General features: G+C 36.2%; 1 protein-coding gene across 7 annotated transcripts in view; it reads left to right on the top strand.

The window, feature by feature from the left end:
- The window catches only part of Fife (regulating synaptic membrane exocytosis protein fife), a 164,736-nt gene that overhangs the window by 25,663 nt on the left and 120,794 nt on the right, over positions 1 to 18,279 (top strand). For all 7 annotated transcript variants that reach the window (XR_013257272.1, XM_077408267.1, XM_077408270.1 and 4 more), the window contains one exon: positions 11,215 to 11,545. Coding sequence is in view for 6 of the 7 variants with exons in the window: in XM_077408267.1 (XP_077264393.1) it covers positions 11,516 to 11,545 (30 nt within the window). In the remaining variant the exon portion in view is untranslated. The remainder of the gene's footprint in view (positions 1 to 11,214; positions 11,546 to 18,279) is intronic.

Below are 18,279 nucleotides of genomic sequence, written 5' to 3'. Positions count from 1 at the left end.
TAACGTTCAACTAGCTAATTTCGTTGGGCGCGATTTAATTATCAGATCTTAATAGGCGGTTTGCCATGCATTAAATCGCGAAATCGGACATCAATAATCCTTTACAGTATAAAAGTATTAATAGTAGTCAAATATTAGACTCGTCAAAACTTATCGATGAGTTTTGTGAGAATTACTAAGATAATGCATATTAATAATATAAAAACTATTAATTTTAAAAAACTAATAATTTTGTATTATTTTTTTTATTTTACTTATTAATTAAAAAAAATTATTGAAATAAATACTTGGATTTTGAGGAAATCGTTTAAGAATCATAACAATTTTGCTATTATAGCAAGTTTTTGAGCATGAGTTAATATTTTATTTAATAGAGATCAATTTTCTTTAGTAATAATTTATTTAACTTGTTTGCTCATGCATCAAAAGATTAAATACAAAAGTACTCATTTCTGCAAAATCAAAGCCCCGATATATATTGTCAGATTGAAAATAAAACTATAATAAATTCTTGTTAGACTCTTATTAGACATAACAAGAGTCTAACAAGAGTTACATTTTGCTGCTGATTGGCACGTAGGATATTTCACTGTGCATCCATTTGTTATAGCCGACGTAAACAAAGACTGATGAATCTCCATCAATTATCAGTGACACTTGTTGTGCGTATGAAGCAAAATTACAACAAATTTGTTCAATTAATTTTGTAATAAAAGCACAATGCATTTGTTGTGTTAATTAATTAAATATAATTTAAACTTTTAGTTCTAACATAATCCAATTAATCGCAACGCTGCAGTTAACATCGTGGAAGGATTTTAACGCTCTTTGCTCCCGACACTGCTTTCGTGTTTTTCATTTACGTTTAGTGAAACTTATTATACCTCATCGAATTAATTTAATTTCTTCATGCGGTAATCATATGTAACTGAGGAAGAAATTTTCGAACTAATCTCCAGAAAAAGGAGGGGAAAAGGTAAATCCCGCAAAGTGGTGGCGTATAACGAGATCTCGCGGGAGTGGAAGTCATCAGACGTTTTTCTTGGAAAGTCGCTTGGAGAAATTTGCGCCGTTTAGAGAACCGCGAAAATTATTCGGCCAAGACTCGGAACGTCGCACTTTTTTTACATTTTCTTGCGAGTAAAGTCTGAAAATCCCTGATGCACTTATATTCGCGTAAAATCTCTCGCTTCGGTACGTTTTGCACCCTCTTCGAGCACGCACCGTCGTCGTGGAGAGAAACGCGCTTATTCTATTTAGGAAAAAATAAATCAAGAATTACTTGCCCGGAGTCCAATCATTATTGCACCTCTGTGGCACGTCATGGCGGCGGGGCGTCTAGCGTCGCGGCCGTTTTGCCTGTTGAATAAAAAATGAGAGGGAACGAAGCACGAGGTGGAACGGCGCGCGTTGTTGTGGAAGGCGGTCGTGCCCGTGAGAAATTGGATTAATTCTGTATATACAAGCGAGGCAGTGCGCGCCTCCACCATCGTCGTCCAACGGCATCCGCAAAGCACAATACTCTAGCTAATGACATCATCAGAATTTACGCACTACGAATTAAAAGAGCTATACACACACATTAAGGTTTTCCATACATTAAAATCAGGCGCAAATGTAAAATACGTCACGGTACATATTTGCATATTAAATGATTTTTTCTTCGCATTTATTATTACGTATTTCACGGATAGACAAGGTTGATTTATATCTTGATTTTCAGACCGATGAATATATTTTCTCGATACAAATAATCTAAATAATATAAATCTTTTTAAATTTTTCGTCTAGTACCTGATATGAAAGCATAAAAAATATGTATTAAAATTAAAATATTAATCGGAGGGAATGATTTCAATCTCGTACTGTTTTACGTAAAAATACAAGGCTTTAATTTTTATATATATCGTTATTAATTACAGCAATGTTTCCTTATATGTCCTATCAAAGACGGCTGATTAAATCTGTCACTATATGGATGACGCTTCGATTCTGTGAGACAACAGACGCGATATCGGCGACATAGTACGCTTGGCAGCTCGTGCTGCCAGATCGCCACGTAACAAACCGATGCGCACACACGCGCGACATGCTTACAGGGATGAAATCTGATATGGGATAATAGGTTCGAATCCGCTCGCGCGCACAGGCAGAGACGCGCGCACGTATGTACGTACAGTACCCGGGGGGGGGGGCGGGGGGGGCACTCGTTCGCGGAATTATAATATTGTACCTATGTCACGGTGTAATGTTGTAAATGCGCAGCGAGGCGCGAGACGTATCCGGCGCATTTCCTCCTGTACATCAAGGGGGGTTTTTTTGCGTGCGACAGAAATTTCCGCTCGACCGAGATATAGAAGCTTCGACTCGAGAGAGATATTAGTTTTGTGATTTTTATCGAGCGCGCATTACGCTACCGTAAGATAGAATAAGTGGAATATCGCGGATTAGAATTTATGTGTACATGCTGCATCATGAATCGCATTGACATAGTAACGTTACGGTATTGCGCGATGCATTATTTTTGTATGCGATACAAATTTATTTTGGTTCCAAACAAAGACCGAGAATTTCAAACGTAAATATTAATTTTAATCTCAAAAAAAGGTCGCGTTTATTTGTAATTTCCATTACTGTTACTACTGTTGCATTTACGGAACATACACGCACAGCATAATATTTTCTTCGATCACTTTACAATCGCAATCAAACAATTATCAAAATTATATTTAAAAGAGACATCTGATTCGAACTAATCTATATTTGTGGTATCGAAGAGACGAAATTTATTTAATTCAATGATTTTTGTAACGAAAGTGAGAGTGTTCTATTCGTTCTTTGTCAAGAACGGAAATTTTACTTTTCAACGAGGAGAAAATCGGATAACACATCGTTGACGGACGTGGCTAGATTGATTAGATTCATTTGTTATAGTCACGCTTTCTCGGACAGGCGAGTTTTAGGCTATTTGGGAATTTATCTTCTCCTGATGTGCTCCAAGTTCGGTTGACAAGAGACCAAAGTCGGTGACGCTAAAGATCACTCCGCGGAACTCTATTTCGAGTTGACACGGTTGGAGGATCGATCGCCACTAACTTGATGTACTATTTACGAAATTTTCGAATGGTGAGCACGTACGGCGGAAAATAAGGTCACGTGAAAAATAACGAATTGTTACGAAGTGACAATGAATATATTGCGCAGAAGAATCTGCTTCTTCGCAAATAGCTCGATAAAATAGATCACAGGCCAGTGTCATTCCAGCTTTAATACAATTATTTATCGGATTCATCAAAATAGAATATTAAAAATATAAACATTGTTACTTGACAGTATAGGTATTTTAAAGAACTTAATATTTTGAAAATAAATCTTTTATGCATATTTTATATAATGTATTTTATAAATGATATATTTTATACGCAAATTATGTATGATAACAAAAATAAATTATTAATATTCAATATTTAAGTATTAATTGCATAATATTTTATTATGTAACACGTGCATGGAAAGTGGCCCATTGCGCACGCTACGCGTGCGTGATAGACCACTTTCCACGCACTTGCAACATAAAATAGGGTGTGCAAGTCGTGCGTGAAGATGAAAATTCCCGGATGCGGAGTTGACGCACGAGCCGAAGGCATCCGGGAATTTTCATCTTACAGCACTTATTGTTGCACAAATAACTATTTTTATTACTCTTTACTTCACAAACACGTAACAATCTTTTATATATATTAAATTTTATATTAAATATATAAAAATAGAAATTACAAATTTCATGATAATAAATTGAAAACCGTACTGATTTATGTTTGTAATTTATATTTATTATTATTTCTCTCTCTCTCTCTCTCTATATATATATATATATATATGTATATAGATCTCTCTTAACACGTTTTGTGTCGGACTAATTTTACGTGATTTCCTCTACATGCTGCGTGTGGCTTGCCGGTGATCCACGCAGTATGTTCATTATAATTGTTAAAAATAAATTGTTTTATACTGATTATAAAACTAAAAAAATTATTATAAAAAAAGCTTAATGGTGCAAAATGCAGTAAAAAAAACAAAGCAAATATTTTTATTAAATATTTATTTAATATTAATATTTAATATATATGAAAGTACTTATTAATAATCAAAATATCAAACAATCTGGATGGAAAGTCTATAAGTGTGGGACACCGATAACTCACACGGCACGGACCGTGTTAAATAGTAATCGAAGTGCATACGCACTTGATTGATTCTTATCAGCGTAATCATATAGCGAATACTTGCTCGTCATTTATATCTATATAGAAGTCATGGGATGACATTGGAAGGATTTACGCCCAGAGTTTAGTTTCCTCTGAAAAGTCGTGGGCAAACACAGGCAGGGATATTCCTGGAATAAAGCCCCGGAAGCTCTAGCGTGCACTTAAATTCAACGAAGGGTAGACATAGAAGCGCTGACAAGTGGAAGAGCGTCCTATCTGATCGGCCGCAACAAGTAGAAGCGGCTAGCGCGTGATCAGCCGACAAGTAGTAACAGCTAAAACTATCACCCACGGAGATCTGCTTATTCGGGGTCAGGACCAACAAAAGACCATCAGCAAAAAAGTTATCGTAGCGTCGCTATTGACACAAATAGGTACTAAATTAAATTAAGATCTTAAATTGTTTAAAGAATAAAATTAAAATCACGTTACTATTTTCTTGCTTGCGAAGCATGAAATTTACTGTTAGTCGAGCCTCTGGTAATGATATATTCATGGCTGTTAATTGTAATATACGACACAATAGCATTGTGCCGTATATATTGATAATTAAATTTGCGATTAATTTACTTCCGATTTATATGTAATTTTCAAGTTTAAGTTTACTCCATCTATAATAAACACGTAAATCGCGAAATATTGCTGTTTACCGTATTCAAATTTATCATGTTGAGAATACACAATTTGTCATATTTATCTAACGATAATGGAACATATTACACGTATTCGTTCTAATACGTATTACTAGCGTTTCAACAACAACGCCATGGTGTGTACGAGAAACCGGCAGAGCGAAACTCGCAAATCCTATATGTGGGAGCAAAATGCATATACAATAACGTAGAACGATGGCGGTCTCCGGCTAAGCGCGGTATTAAAGTATACAGTGAGCTCAACAAGTAGCCGCACTGGGACAAACATCGTTTTATGGGGAGGATGAAACTAGGGGTTGCTTTGTAACCACGATCGTTATAATCCCCTACGTACAAATGAGGCCTGGATACGTGTATTATCGATCTTTCCAACGCCAACGTAGCAATTTATCAAGACGTAAGAAAGAATAGAATAAAAAAAAATAATCGCAGAAGATAGGCGAAGTTGTCTGTTGTTTGTTTTTGTTCTTACACTGAAAAAAAAATTTGTTAATCCCAACAAATATTTAGTCCGATACGTTCAACTAAACATTTTAGTTAGTTAACTAAACATTAGTTGAATTAATTAATTCTTGATTGAAATAAATAAATTGTTAAAACAGCTAATGTTTAGTTAATTAACTAAAATGTTTAGTTGAACGTATCGGACTAAATATTTTTTCGGATTAACCTTTTTTTTCTCAGTATAGGAAAAACCGAGTATAATATGAAAACAAATGGAAGTCGGTCGAAAATCCTTTTTCTTTTATTTCTTCCGTGAGATAAGTTTAACCGTTAAAACTAAATACGTAATTAATTATAAATTTGTGATCATAATTTAATTATTGACGCATTAAACGTTACAAAAGCTTATAGGATATTAATTAATTTGTGAAACTAAAAGGCTTACTACATTAATATTTCTGTTATGTTATAAAATTTGTTGGAAAAAATACCCAATTTTTCTATTTTTCATGATCTTAGTTAACGTTTCCGGTTGGACTGTGGGCTTATTCGATATTCGAAAACGTAATGGGAGAGCCAAAAGCGCAATTGGCGTATTCCATCGCTATTTATTGCTTATGGATAAATGTTCTTCTTACAATTAAACGAATTTTTGTCTGGCAAGCGGATCGAATCGCACATGTAAGAAACAAAATATATTTCTTGCATTATTCTGTATACGCTAACGTTGAACGGGAATATGGAGGAGTTTCGTATAACAAAGCAAGTATCTAGAGAACTTTGGGTCGGCAAGTAATTTCAATAAAAAAAAGTAACATGACACGCTTTACACGACAGACGTAAACAAATGTGCAGTACAGTATTAAAACAGTTATTACAACCCGGTAAGACTGAATTAGTAATAATTAAATTCGTTACACCATTTAGTTTAAATATTTCTCATAAATCAAGGAGGACGAATTTTAAAACAAATTGCAACATTGTTTTGAGCGACGGATTTAATTAACAACCTTTATTGCTATACGTTGGCGCTTATGCCAACGTGATCGCTCAAAGGGTTAAAAGCGTGGCGAAATTATTGTCCGCGTTGTTACGGAAACCGGATACGCGCGTTTTCGAGTAACGACGACGATATAATTTGAACGTGTATGTTCCGCGCGGAATTTCGTGCATATTATAAAAAAAACGTTAAACCGCCAGAATGTCGCGTATTCGGAAGCAGCACCGTGGCCGCATTGAGTCGCAACCTAACACATCTAGTTCTATGACTTCCTTTCGATTTGCCAGTTTTGACTTTACCGTGGACAATATCATTTCAGCTGCATGTGTATAATATTTTAGGCGACAAAAAGTGGGTCGTTCGAAAAGTATGCGTTGGTAAAAATTATCGATCCAATGCATATTGACGAACTTAATAAATATAAGCGGTATAAAACGGCAGTAATTTTGGAATACATATCGTAAGGAATTGTTCGAGAAAGAAACTGTATAGTAAAATCAAAAAATTTAAAATTTTCTAAACTTAGAACGCATATACTCTTCATCTCATATTTAACGGCGAGATACTGCCGTCTCTGTATCGTTTTATTTCCCTCATGCGAAGATCGTACATTATTTCAGGTTGAATATCCAGACTGCCGTATTTTATGTTAAATGTAGGATGCATGAATATTCGCTTCAATATTCCAGGCATTATATCGCATACATTTTTTAAACAGGAATAACTTCTTTGTTCTATTGTATCTAAAACAAGCATTTAAAACGGACGCGGCTGCAGCCTTGTCCTCGTGTCCTTGTCCCATCGATCATGGTGGACTCGTTCTTTGTATTCCGAGCATATGTAGATAAGCACGACCGATATCCTCGTCAGGTTAATTTTGTCTCCGCTTCGTACGTCATATTGGAGATTATCGAATCGGATTATTTGTTACACGTCGCGAGGATTGTTTGTTTGTGTTCTAAGATGATCATCCATCGTGGATATCACGCATATATTGCGATGCCGCAACCTCATTCGATCCCGCTTTTGCGTTTTATTCATAATATTTGAATATTTTCTTAGAATTTTTCTTGTTATTGATATGCAATAATAATATCGTCTCAATACCGATAGCTCGTTGTAAGAACATGGAAGAATATTTACGCGAAGGATCATTTAGTATCTATATTAAATATCATGTGACACACAATATATATATAGAAATTAAAAGATTAGATTTATATTTTATTTCAAAATAAAAGAAATAATGAATAGAAAAAAAAGTAAAATGCATGTCATGTGAGTAGAAACGAAATAATACGACAGTTATAATAATGACGTAAGATTATGTAAGACAATAAACCGCCTCCATATTCGCCGCGCGAACACGAGAGATACGCCAGTCATTAACATCCCCATATGAACAAGCCGCCTACGCCTCCGTTAATTAACGTAGCTCGCAGAATTTAATCCTCTAATGATCTACAAAATGGCAACGTGCTATTCGATATGATGATCTTTGTCGTTCCTCCGCAGGTTCTCGCGACGCCCGCGCCGTCGGAGATTTTCGAGTAGCTCCGAACTTTGCACTTCGCTAACCCCGTCGATCGTGTGTCGACCCACGCGAATATTAACTTCGGCAATTAATATGGGCGAATACCGTGCCGCTTCTTGTCCCTCGGTTTCTCGTCATCCGAGCGACAGAGCGCCCACGTTCAAGGGATATTATTCCGTGAGCGCGCCACGACGCGGGCTATCATTATCAGATAAATTAATATACGCCGGGGTATTACGAGCGCGAGAGGCGCTTGAAATTCCATTCCGCTCATTGTTCCACCCAGCCCGTTCGACGATGTCTCCCCGTTTTTCTCTCGGACACCCTCTTGCGCGATTCCTTCCGCGTCGCTCTCATCTCTTTGACACTTCTTCGTTTTCTCCTTTCGTCTTCTGAAAATTAGTATAATCGTGTCATCGCCACGTCTGATTGCGTTCTCACTCTGCCTCTAGAAGAGCTTCGCCCGTATCTTGAGCGAATATAAAATTTTCTCTTTATTATATGCCCTCTCTCTTTCTCTCTCTCGCTTTCTCTTCTTAGAAAAAAAAAATTGTTTCTATTCTTTTGTGCTCTCGCTGAAAATACCTTCAATTAACGACTAATGTTTTTAATGAATATTTATCTCAATTTGCTATTCATTTTAACGCTATTATACATACATGCCCAAGAGAAACTGCGCGACAAGCAATATCACGCGTAAATCCTGACCGCATGAGAGACCCGGCCGGTAATAACAAATTTTGGCCACAATGATGTTAGAACGACGGTGAAGCGGCAGCGTTGCGTTAATCCCGCCGAACGGAACCGGTTAACGAAGCCATTTACATCGCAATTATTATGATTTACGTAACCATGAAACTTGATGGTTGCAACCGAAATTTGTCTCGTAGTAGCGCGGCAGGTTAATTGCCTGATGCGCGAAATGCGACGTGAAAGAAAGTGCGCGGCTTCCAAAGCGCACATGGGCGAGACAAGTTGGCTGCTTCCTGCCGCTTGGAATCAGTTCGCGCTGCGCCGGAACCGCCTCGAAACCAAAAGTTTCCCAAACTACCGCAATTGTAGGAGGAGTTAATTAACGCTTGCAAAAGACGGAATTTTCGGAACAATTTTTCGAATGCAATTTCGTGATGGTCGCGCAATTGATATTGATAAGCTGTAGTTTATTACCACTCAGAAAATGTTCGTTTGCAGTACGATGTCAAATATATTTCTTGTGAAAAAAAATATTACATATAGTTAGTTAAATTGCTTATTTATTTTGTTGAAAATTTTTAATTGAGGAAACTAATAATCTCAAAGTACTTGCTGCAGAAGTAATACCGTTGTTTTTATAAATTAATGTAAAAGAGAAAAGTTTCTTCTCTTCTGTGGCAAAAATGTATTAATTTAAATTTATTATTTGATACTGTGTTAAGTATTCATGATAATCGTTTAAGACAATATGATTACAATTAACTATGGATAAAAATACGAGAACAGAACGGGTCGATTATATAATACTTCATTATTGTTTTTTTTTTTTTAATTTCTAATTTAATAAAGCTTTTTAACACATCTAGACTTTAATTTAGTCTTCTTCTTTTTAGATGAGATTATCTTTGGCTTCTATTCTTTTCTTCAAGTATTCATTGCACTATCAATCACAAAGAACTGAATACGAGTACGTATGATGCCTGGAGTATGTGAATGTCAACAATGATGAGCTTCGGTCCATGTAGGTTCGCTAAGCTAAAATGACTGTAACAGATCAATCATCCCTGCGAAAACCTCGTTATTATAAAAAAAAATTTTGGTTACAATCACCTAAAAGCAGTGCAAAATAACATGCACACACATACACACGCGCGCGCGCGCGCGCGCGTGCGCATACGTGTGGTCTGTACAAATTTATTATTAATTTAGATGCAACATCGTTACGGAGTTTGAATTCGTAATTACAGTACCATCGTGGTCAACTATGCCTGTGGGAATCAAGGGCCTCTAGTTGCTGCGTGGGTGATTTCCTTGATTAAAATTACAGCTAATGAGGACAAGTCCAGCGCGTTGGTACGTTGATTAAGTTCAACAAACTTTATAGTCTTGTCATATCTTTTTGCGATCCTCAGTAGTAGGGAATTATATTTTTAATAATTCAAATTCGTAATTCCAACACCAACCACGTTATTCTGGTAATTGGATTTTACTTTCCTCTGCCATAAATTATTGCAGTCGCAATTTGTCAAATGAAAATATTTGATTAAACTTTCTTTAGATTTTTATCAAGTATAATATACAAGTTAGCGTTTGTGCTTAACTGTCGTTGAATAAAATTAATGTAAACACTAACTTTTGTCTTAAACGTGTGCTGCAATTATTTATAACATGTTTTATTCATGCGAATAAATTATTAATTTTGGAGACTGATATTTTCGAGTTTGCTTTTAGAATTATGTTTTCGTCGTGCGTGTGTGTCTGACAATATGCGTATGTGATATAAACAAACGGAACTTCATAATTCAATTTCATATGAGACACAAATGAGACAAAGCAAGTTCCGTCGGTTTTATCAATGTATAACAACTATATTAGTGTTCCAAGTTTTACGATAGACTAACGCGTCTTCAAGTAAAAATTAATTTGCATCATAATAAAATCGGCGTTATGAAAAATAACAATCGTCTCTCGTGTTATCGCCTTTTTCAGCCAAATAACGTAATTTTGCGAGACGTTGGTGCTTAGAAACTAAGCTATTAACGTAACAATTTTCAGATACCTAAAATATCGGATTGTCGTTGTCAGGAAAAGTAAGATTAATCATCTCACAACATGTATGCGCTCGCTCTCAGGCGCTGACGTCCCGTATGCGACGAAACAAAGCCAGATATTAATTTGCGCGCGCAAATATTTGTTTGCGTCTAAACTTTCTAACGAGGTTACGTTCAGCCAAACATACCTCTCAAAGCAGCCAGCTAGGCTGCGAGAGAACTGTTTGTAAACTACAAAGTGGTATATATGACGCGGGATTTCTGACCTCAATACCGCCTTTAAAGTCAAAATCTATTTACTACGCTTGAAATAAGTCAGAAACATTTTCACGAGTGTAGACCGTTCGCGGTGAGACGAGCTTTGATGATCATGCACTGAATCCATTATCAAGCCTCATAATTCGAAGCAGAACTGGATCGAGTCTATCATTTATTACATTCATTTGTAACATTAAAGTCATATATAAGTCGTATGTAAAGCAAACGTTATTAATGACAGATTTGGCCTACTTTGGCTCCTTGAGTTCCGCTCAATCGCACGTAATTAAATACATTGATACTTCATTTTCAGAGTCGCGTGACGACACACCGGAGCCACTTCATGTCTCTTTGAAGGCGAGTGATAATGATCGCAGAAAATGCTTTCGCGGCAGAAGGGCGAGCCGCACGGCTCCATCATACGCTAATTAAGATTCTGCAAATCTAAAGACATCACACGGAACTGTGAGCCGAGGTCGGCGATCGCGAATCAGCAGCAATCACGGGCCTTTATGTCGGTACTCAGCATCAGGAAGTGACAAGAGGCGCAACTGGGATTTAGGAATCCTCTGTTTCCTTCATTGAGAATAGGCGAGATCGAAACAGCCGTCAAGATGGACAACGTAATGTACTTCATGAAGAAGGTAAGTGTCGAGAGATTGTAGCAAGTTTATTAAATGCAAAACGATATCAAATTATTTAATGCACGGAGAAAAAGTTACGGTTGCTACAACAAAATAATAATGTTAATTTTCGCCCATCCATACAAAAGGGTTATGGGAACCATAGTACTCTGGAAGTGACCTATGGTTTCCATATGGTTTCCATATGGTTGCCCTAACCTTAGTGAGGGTAGCTACTATATGGATGTTGCAACCATAATATATGGATGTTACAACCATAATAAACAAATATTCACCCGACAAAAAAAATTATTTATTTCGAAATTTTATTACTATTTTTTAACTAAATTTGTTTCTTAAGATGCAGTCTATAATTATAAATATTTTCTCGTATTTAAAAACACATATAAAAACACACTTACCTTGGTGGGATTCGAACTCGGGACCTCTGGATTGTGAGCCAACTGCCTTACGTGGTAGACCACTTCTTAATTTAATGTTAGTGTTATATATAGTCTACATATGTCAACCAGCGCAAATATATAATTTTTCAAAAATCATCTTAAGAAACAAATTCAGTTTTAAAAAAGTAATAAAATTTTGAATTGGATATATAATATAATCGGATATAATATTTCTTATAATGTCGGGTGAATGTCAGAAACCGGTGTCGGCTCATTACGAAATTTTGTGTTCGTAAATATATTTATGAAAAAAGTATATTTATAAAGACCTATCTACATAAGACGCAGAACGCGAGTCGCAAGACACACGCACAATCTACGTGTCAATCTAACCTCTATACACAAAGAGGTTAGATTGACATGTAGACTGTGTGTGTGCTTGCGACTCGCGTTCTGCGTCTTATATAGATAAGCCTTAAAGTTAAAACATCCTTATCAAATCCACTTTATTCGATGCAGAAATTATTTTGCGCGCGCAATGGAACTAAACTCTCAATCATGCAGGGATTCAGTGCTGTACCGTGCAGCTATATCTTATGGATCTCTCAACCATAATAGTTGTGCTGCAGACCACATAAGAGGGATAGCAATAATCCTTTGGTTGAGGCAACCATATACGAGGGTATTATAATCGAATGTTACGTATCGTAAGAACTACGGTTATGACAACTGTATAAATGGGCATATCTTAACAGCTACATTGAATGTAATATCAATTTAACTTGAATTTACATACATTTCTCTTTTAATCATAGAGAACATTGTTGTAACAACCGTAACAATTTTCTCCGTGTGACTATAAAATTCCTTATTATGCTGTTTATCCGAACCTGACATGCTGTTTCTAACACAATTTTAATAAAAGTAGCGTCAAAATTGAGCTTTTAATGTTATATTAATACATAACATTAAAAATAATGCTGCTTGACGCTATATATCAGAGACAATTCTGCAGTAAAACTTAAACTACAGAACGCTAATTGTCACGAATTGAATCTCGTAGAATGATGATATTTCATTCACATACGTCGATCGGAATGCGAACGAAATCACATCTATTTCCGAACGAGTATTTTTAGACGTTTAATGAAATGTAAAACCATGCAGATACGAATTATACGCTAAAATGTTCGTAATTACATCATGGGAGCCAAACCGCGGGAGTTGCTCGGCGATCCGCATGAATCGAATCAAAATAGAAAACCCTGATAATCGATAGATCGTGCTCGGAGTACGTAACCGGTTATTTAACGACTGCAATGGTTTTATCCTCATGGATAGTCCCGACGCATCGAATATTCAACAGTTGGCATCGATCCCCTCGAAATACAGACCATCCGGACGATCCCAATACCGTCAGATCTACGCCTAAGATCCGGGATCGCGATTATGTACGGCAAGATCGGTCCTGAGATCAATGTCAACGCAAAGCTTTTATTCATGCAAATCGGCCGTTACGTCACGAAAGTCACATTAGAATTGTAAATTTTTCTTCAACATGACATTTCCATTCCCTTTGTCAATGAAAAACTCTTCATTTAATGTTAATTGTGCTACGTAATTTAAGTATTCGATAACGAAATACCGCAAGCCCGCATTTTAACATCAACGATGTTACAATATACGTCGTCAAAGTGATATATGTGATTGAAATTGAATATTAAAATCTGCTGATATTGGAAATTAATACCGTTATGCTGTCATGATCGCAAAATGTCACGATATTTAACATGACGTGAAAATGATGTGAAATAATTCATATATTACCGATTATTTGATTATATATTTTTTAATAATTACTATATATATATATATATCTATATATATACACAAGATAAAAGATAGAAAGACAGAAAAGAGAACAAAATCTTTATTTCCATCTTCGATAAATCGTTGCGATTACTAAAATTTATCATTGTGCTTTTGATATTTGCTAAAACAAATTGATTCAGCTGGTTAGCCCAGAATAAGAACGCTACGACGGACTCGCTATTAAAAGATAAGAAGTTCACACTCACGACACGTGTACTCATGACACAAGGATTTCATATCCTTGATCTTCTCGCGTATAAACTTAATCGTGCACAGTCGGCGTTTCTTTACATGTACACCCCGCTTCTCTCTGTGGAAAGTGGAAAATCTCTTTGCGCCACGTCCGCGCTTTTCCAAAGGCGGCCTGGCCTGGCTCGGCCTGGCCCGACGAGATGAGAGCATTTGCACGCGGCGTTCCTTCCAGCCGGTGCCACTGAAAATGTTTGTACGACGGTCCTCTCTTTGCCCTCTGTGTTCTTAGCTTCACGATAGCTTTGGAATTTCCGCGCTGTATCATATCTCCGCTGTTTCTTCCTGCTTTTACATCTCTATTTACATTAATACTTGAATTTATTTGAATCGTATGACTATAACTTTTCAATTTCAATTAATGCTGATTGCTTAAATTGTAATATTGACAATAATTGCAATGTAGTTTCAATTTTCTATTTCTATTTAAATACTTGACACGTAAATTTGCATTACTTATTCGTCGTTTCATTTCCATGTCGTCTGTTTACTTCACTCTCTCTCTCTCTCTCTCTCTCTCTCTCTCTCTCTCTCTCTCTCTCTCTCTCTCTCTGGTGTGCGCTGTTTTATTTTTACATGTCTTCTGGAATTACATCAGGCAAAATTCTGTCGTAGAGACACTTTGCTATATTCGCTTTAATGCTCTTTTTTTTAACTCGCCGGTAACATTGTTAAGTTAAATTATTCTATGCTTTATAGAAAATTCTCTCAACAAAGTTTTTGCAACATTACTATACAAATGTTCAAGAGATGCGAAAGGTCTCAGTACACATACGCTGTTTCTATATTTTATAAAAAATTGAAGAATTTCAATTTAAATAAAAGATATATACTTTTAAAAAAATTGTAGCAATATAACGCATTTTACCCTTATATACATATATATAAACTCTCATAAGTTTGATGTCCGATTTATTCTTCTCATATATTTATTTTCCAATCTCTTCAAGTCTTCAAAAAATTTTTTATTTATTTTTCCTTTGTTTAGATATTGAAAAGCATCGTGTTCGAGCTTATCTTGCTTTACGATCGCCTTTTTTCTTCTCTCATTTCATTTGCGCGCGCGGATGTTCCAGCTTCCAGCCGGATGCGTCTATCGCGCGGAAGAGGATACCGGCTGCGTTTATCAAGCGATCGTTTTGAAATTTATCGAACCCATGGCGCTAGCTTATTTATTTGTTCCCCGATGGTTTCAATATTCGGCAATGGCCTCAAAGGTCGATCGTGATATAGCGGGGGGAGGAGAGTTCGCTTTTTACAGTCGCGATATCGGCAAAACTCTCTTGGCGATGCTTCTTGAACTCCGCCGTTATTTTCATCGCCAACACGGGAATCGGGTGCCCGCACCAAAATTATACATCAAACATCAGACAGGTTTCGTATATATTTCGTTGCGCGTGTTAATATTTATTACGCGTAGTCCGTCTCTGAAGAGATCAATTAATGCGCGACGAGTGAAATATGAAAGCATATGCATGATTTGGTATTCCATCCACGACGAGTAAAACATGAATTCATTTTCGGCGAATCAATAATGAAAATATTATTTTGACATTTCCCGTGCTGTATACATTGTATATAATATAAATATTGTGACAGAAATATTCATCTTTATATATGTTGCAAGCATAAACAAAATCAAGCATTTTATAATAAGCCGGCATAAGGAGCATGAGGAGGAGTGTGTGTGTGAATGACTAGGGAAATGATTGTAAACCAAGTCCACTTTCTGGCTGTTATGCTAAAGTTAATAAACTATATATATAATAAGCCGGCATAATGTCGTGTGTGTACCTTACTTATAATGCATAGATTTCGCTTAGATATTTTAGAAATATAACAGTTTGGGTCAGTACTAAGGGAAGTAATTTGCTGATAGGTGTGTATAGACAGTTACACATGTAGGCGGGGGAAGGGCTGCGCCCTCGCATAAAAAAACTAATCTAACTCCAAGCCTACTTCAACCAAATTTCAATTTCTTTAGGAATAGGCTTGGAGTTAGATTGGTTTTTCTATGCGGGGGAGGGCTCCGCCCATGCATATACTTACAAATTTTTTAAATTATGGTATGTACAAAAATCATTTCTAAACTTTAATTTCTTTCCTAAAACTCTCGTTATGCCGGCTTATTGTAAAAAGCCTTAGGCATCTTATAAAATGCCTGATTTTGTATTATGCTTGCAACATATATATATATTTAGAGGGGCGCCTTTTATTTATAAGAATTATTTATTTATTGGTCGCGGTATGAGAATAAAAAAACTAGAGCGATTAAAAATAAAAAGATATCAAATTGAGACTTCCGTTTTAAAATAGAATGTCCCGTAATTCTATTTAGAATATCGTTCTTCGTATACGACTTTATTTTATCATTCTTCCGTACTATCCTTTTCAATTGCTCACAATTTCGCGACTTTATTCAAAATTTCTTCAAAGTGCCAAGCGTATATCACGGCGCGACAAAATGAGGCGTATAATAATCTCGTTAAAAGCGATGCTTTGCCAGTCATCTTCATATATACTCGTCCTCTTATGGGACCGGAATTTCCAACTTTTCCCGCGTCTCTCATCTGCATAGCGAAGGCATGAAATCTATGTCGTCCTACTAAATCATCACTCGGCCCCCCTTCCCCCTGCCTCACGTCCCTTCACCCGGAGGGCAATACCGTAAGCAAACTTTTATTAACAAACTTTCGTCATAAAGCTGTATCAGTGCTAACGACTGGAGTCCGCAAGCTTGTCATTTTCAGCGCCACGCGAAAAGAATATAAGGCTCATCCTCTCGAGAAAAATCATAAACGTTACAAGAGTTAGTGCAAACCGATCCCCGCAAGCCGCGCCCCGACGAAAATTTTCCGCTGACGCGCGTTTCCCTCCGCCGTGGGCTGATCGTAACGTTTTGCAAAAGCGAGAAACTCTAGAAACTTGAGAACGAGGACAAAAGGTCGGATCTCGCGCGATTTTACACCTTAAATTCCTTTCGTCGTGGAAATTGTATGGAAAAATGCAGCGCGCGCTACACCGCGGCTACACCCACGCACCAGACGGCTTCCCAGTTATGATCGCGCTTTAATGCAGCGTTTCCAGATAGAAATGTATTGCTATACATTATTGTAAGTAAATGCCGTGGTAATACAGTTGTCGCTGGCACGACGCTTTCTTATTCTCTTTCGTTATTTCCCTGCGGTGCGGCGGCCACTCATCACTGTTCCCGAGTACTTCATATTTTCTATCGGCGAACTGTTCTCGTTGTATACATTATTGTCGTTTACATACACGTACTCGCGTTAAGTCTTGTAATAAATAATTCACACTGTGAATTTAGATGTATGTTTAAAAGACATTTTTATTTAACATTATGTTGAAAAGTCATTACTGTTTTAGATGCATATAATTTTTTTATTGGATGTATTCAACGATTTCCTAATTCTTATTTCATGCAATTAAATTTGTATTGAGTGTTTTCATTATAAATGTAATAGGAAATGTGATAATCTGCCGTGAATTGTAAAGCATTATATTTTGGGAATTTCACAAAGATAGCCTACAGCTTTCTCGACAGAGACAGAAAGAAAACTGTGACCTTTTCCCTATAACTGTGACTTATTCCCGCTTAACATGTTACTCGCATAGGATGTAAATATACCATATATATGTAGTTTTATAGAAATGTACTAAACTGACAAAGTAAAATATATTTTTATATATATTCTTATACTATTATATATATTTTATCGATTAAATGCTGCACAAATTGTTTCACAATTAAAGATGTTTTGCACTTATTTTTATCTAGAAGATATCGCATCCCTATAAAAGAATACACTGTCACAATTTAAAAAATTTCGATTTTGAGTTAACCCCATAAAAAGTATGCCTAAAATGTTACCTACGTGCTAGAATAGAGTCACGTCACACCTACCTATATGAAATATGCTGCACGGAGTAAAAGTGTCATTATTCTTTTAACTGGTTACATTGCGGTTTCCCGGGTAAAGAGTCATAATACTCATAAGTGAATTGACAAGTGAATCACAACAGACCTCTTCAAGAAACAGTATAAGTTTCATTATAACAAAATATCATAATTGTGTAATTGCGTTAGTTATCTCACAATTAAAAACAAATTGAAATACATTTGTTTTTTCTCTCCCCTAAAAATTGTGAAGTTTTGAGTTGTGACAGTATTCTTCTATAGGGATGCGATATATAATAGAATATTATCAATCT

The sequence above is a fragment of the Temnothorax americanus genome, unplaced genomic scaffold (genome assembly GCF_048541705.1).
Source record: "Temnothorax americanus isolate GAGA-0224 unplaced genomic scaffold, ASM4854170v1 Scaffold24, whole genome shotgun sequence".
Lineage (NCBI taxonomy): Eukaryota > Metazoa > Arthropoda > Insecta > Hymenoptera > Formicidae > Temnothorax > Temnothorax americanus.
Note: the sequence above shows the minus strand (reverse complement) of the source record. Positions and strands in the feature narration are given on the sequence as shown.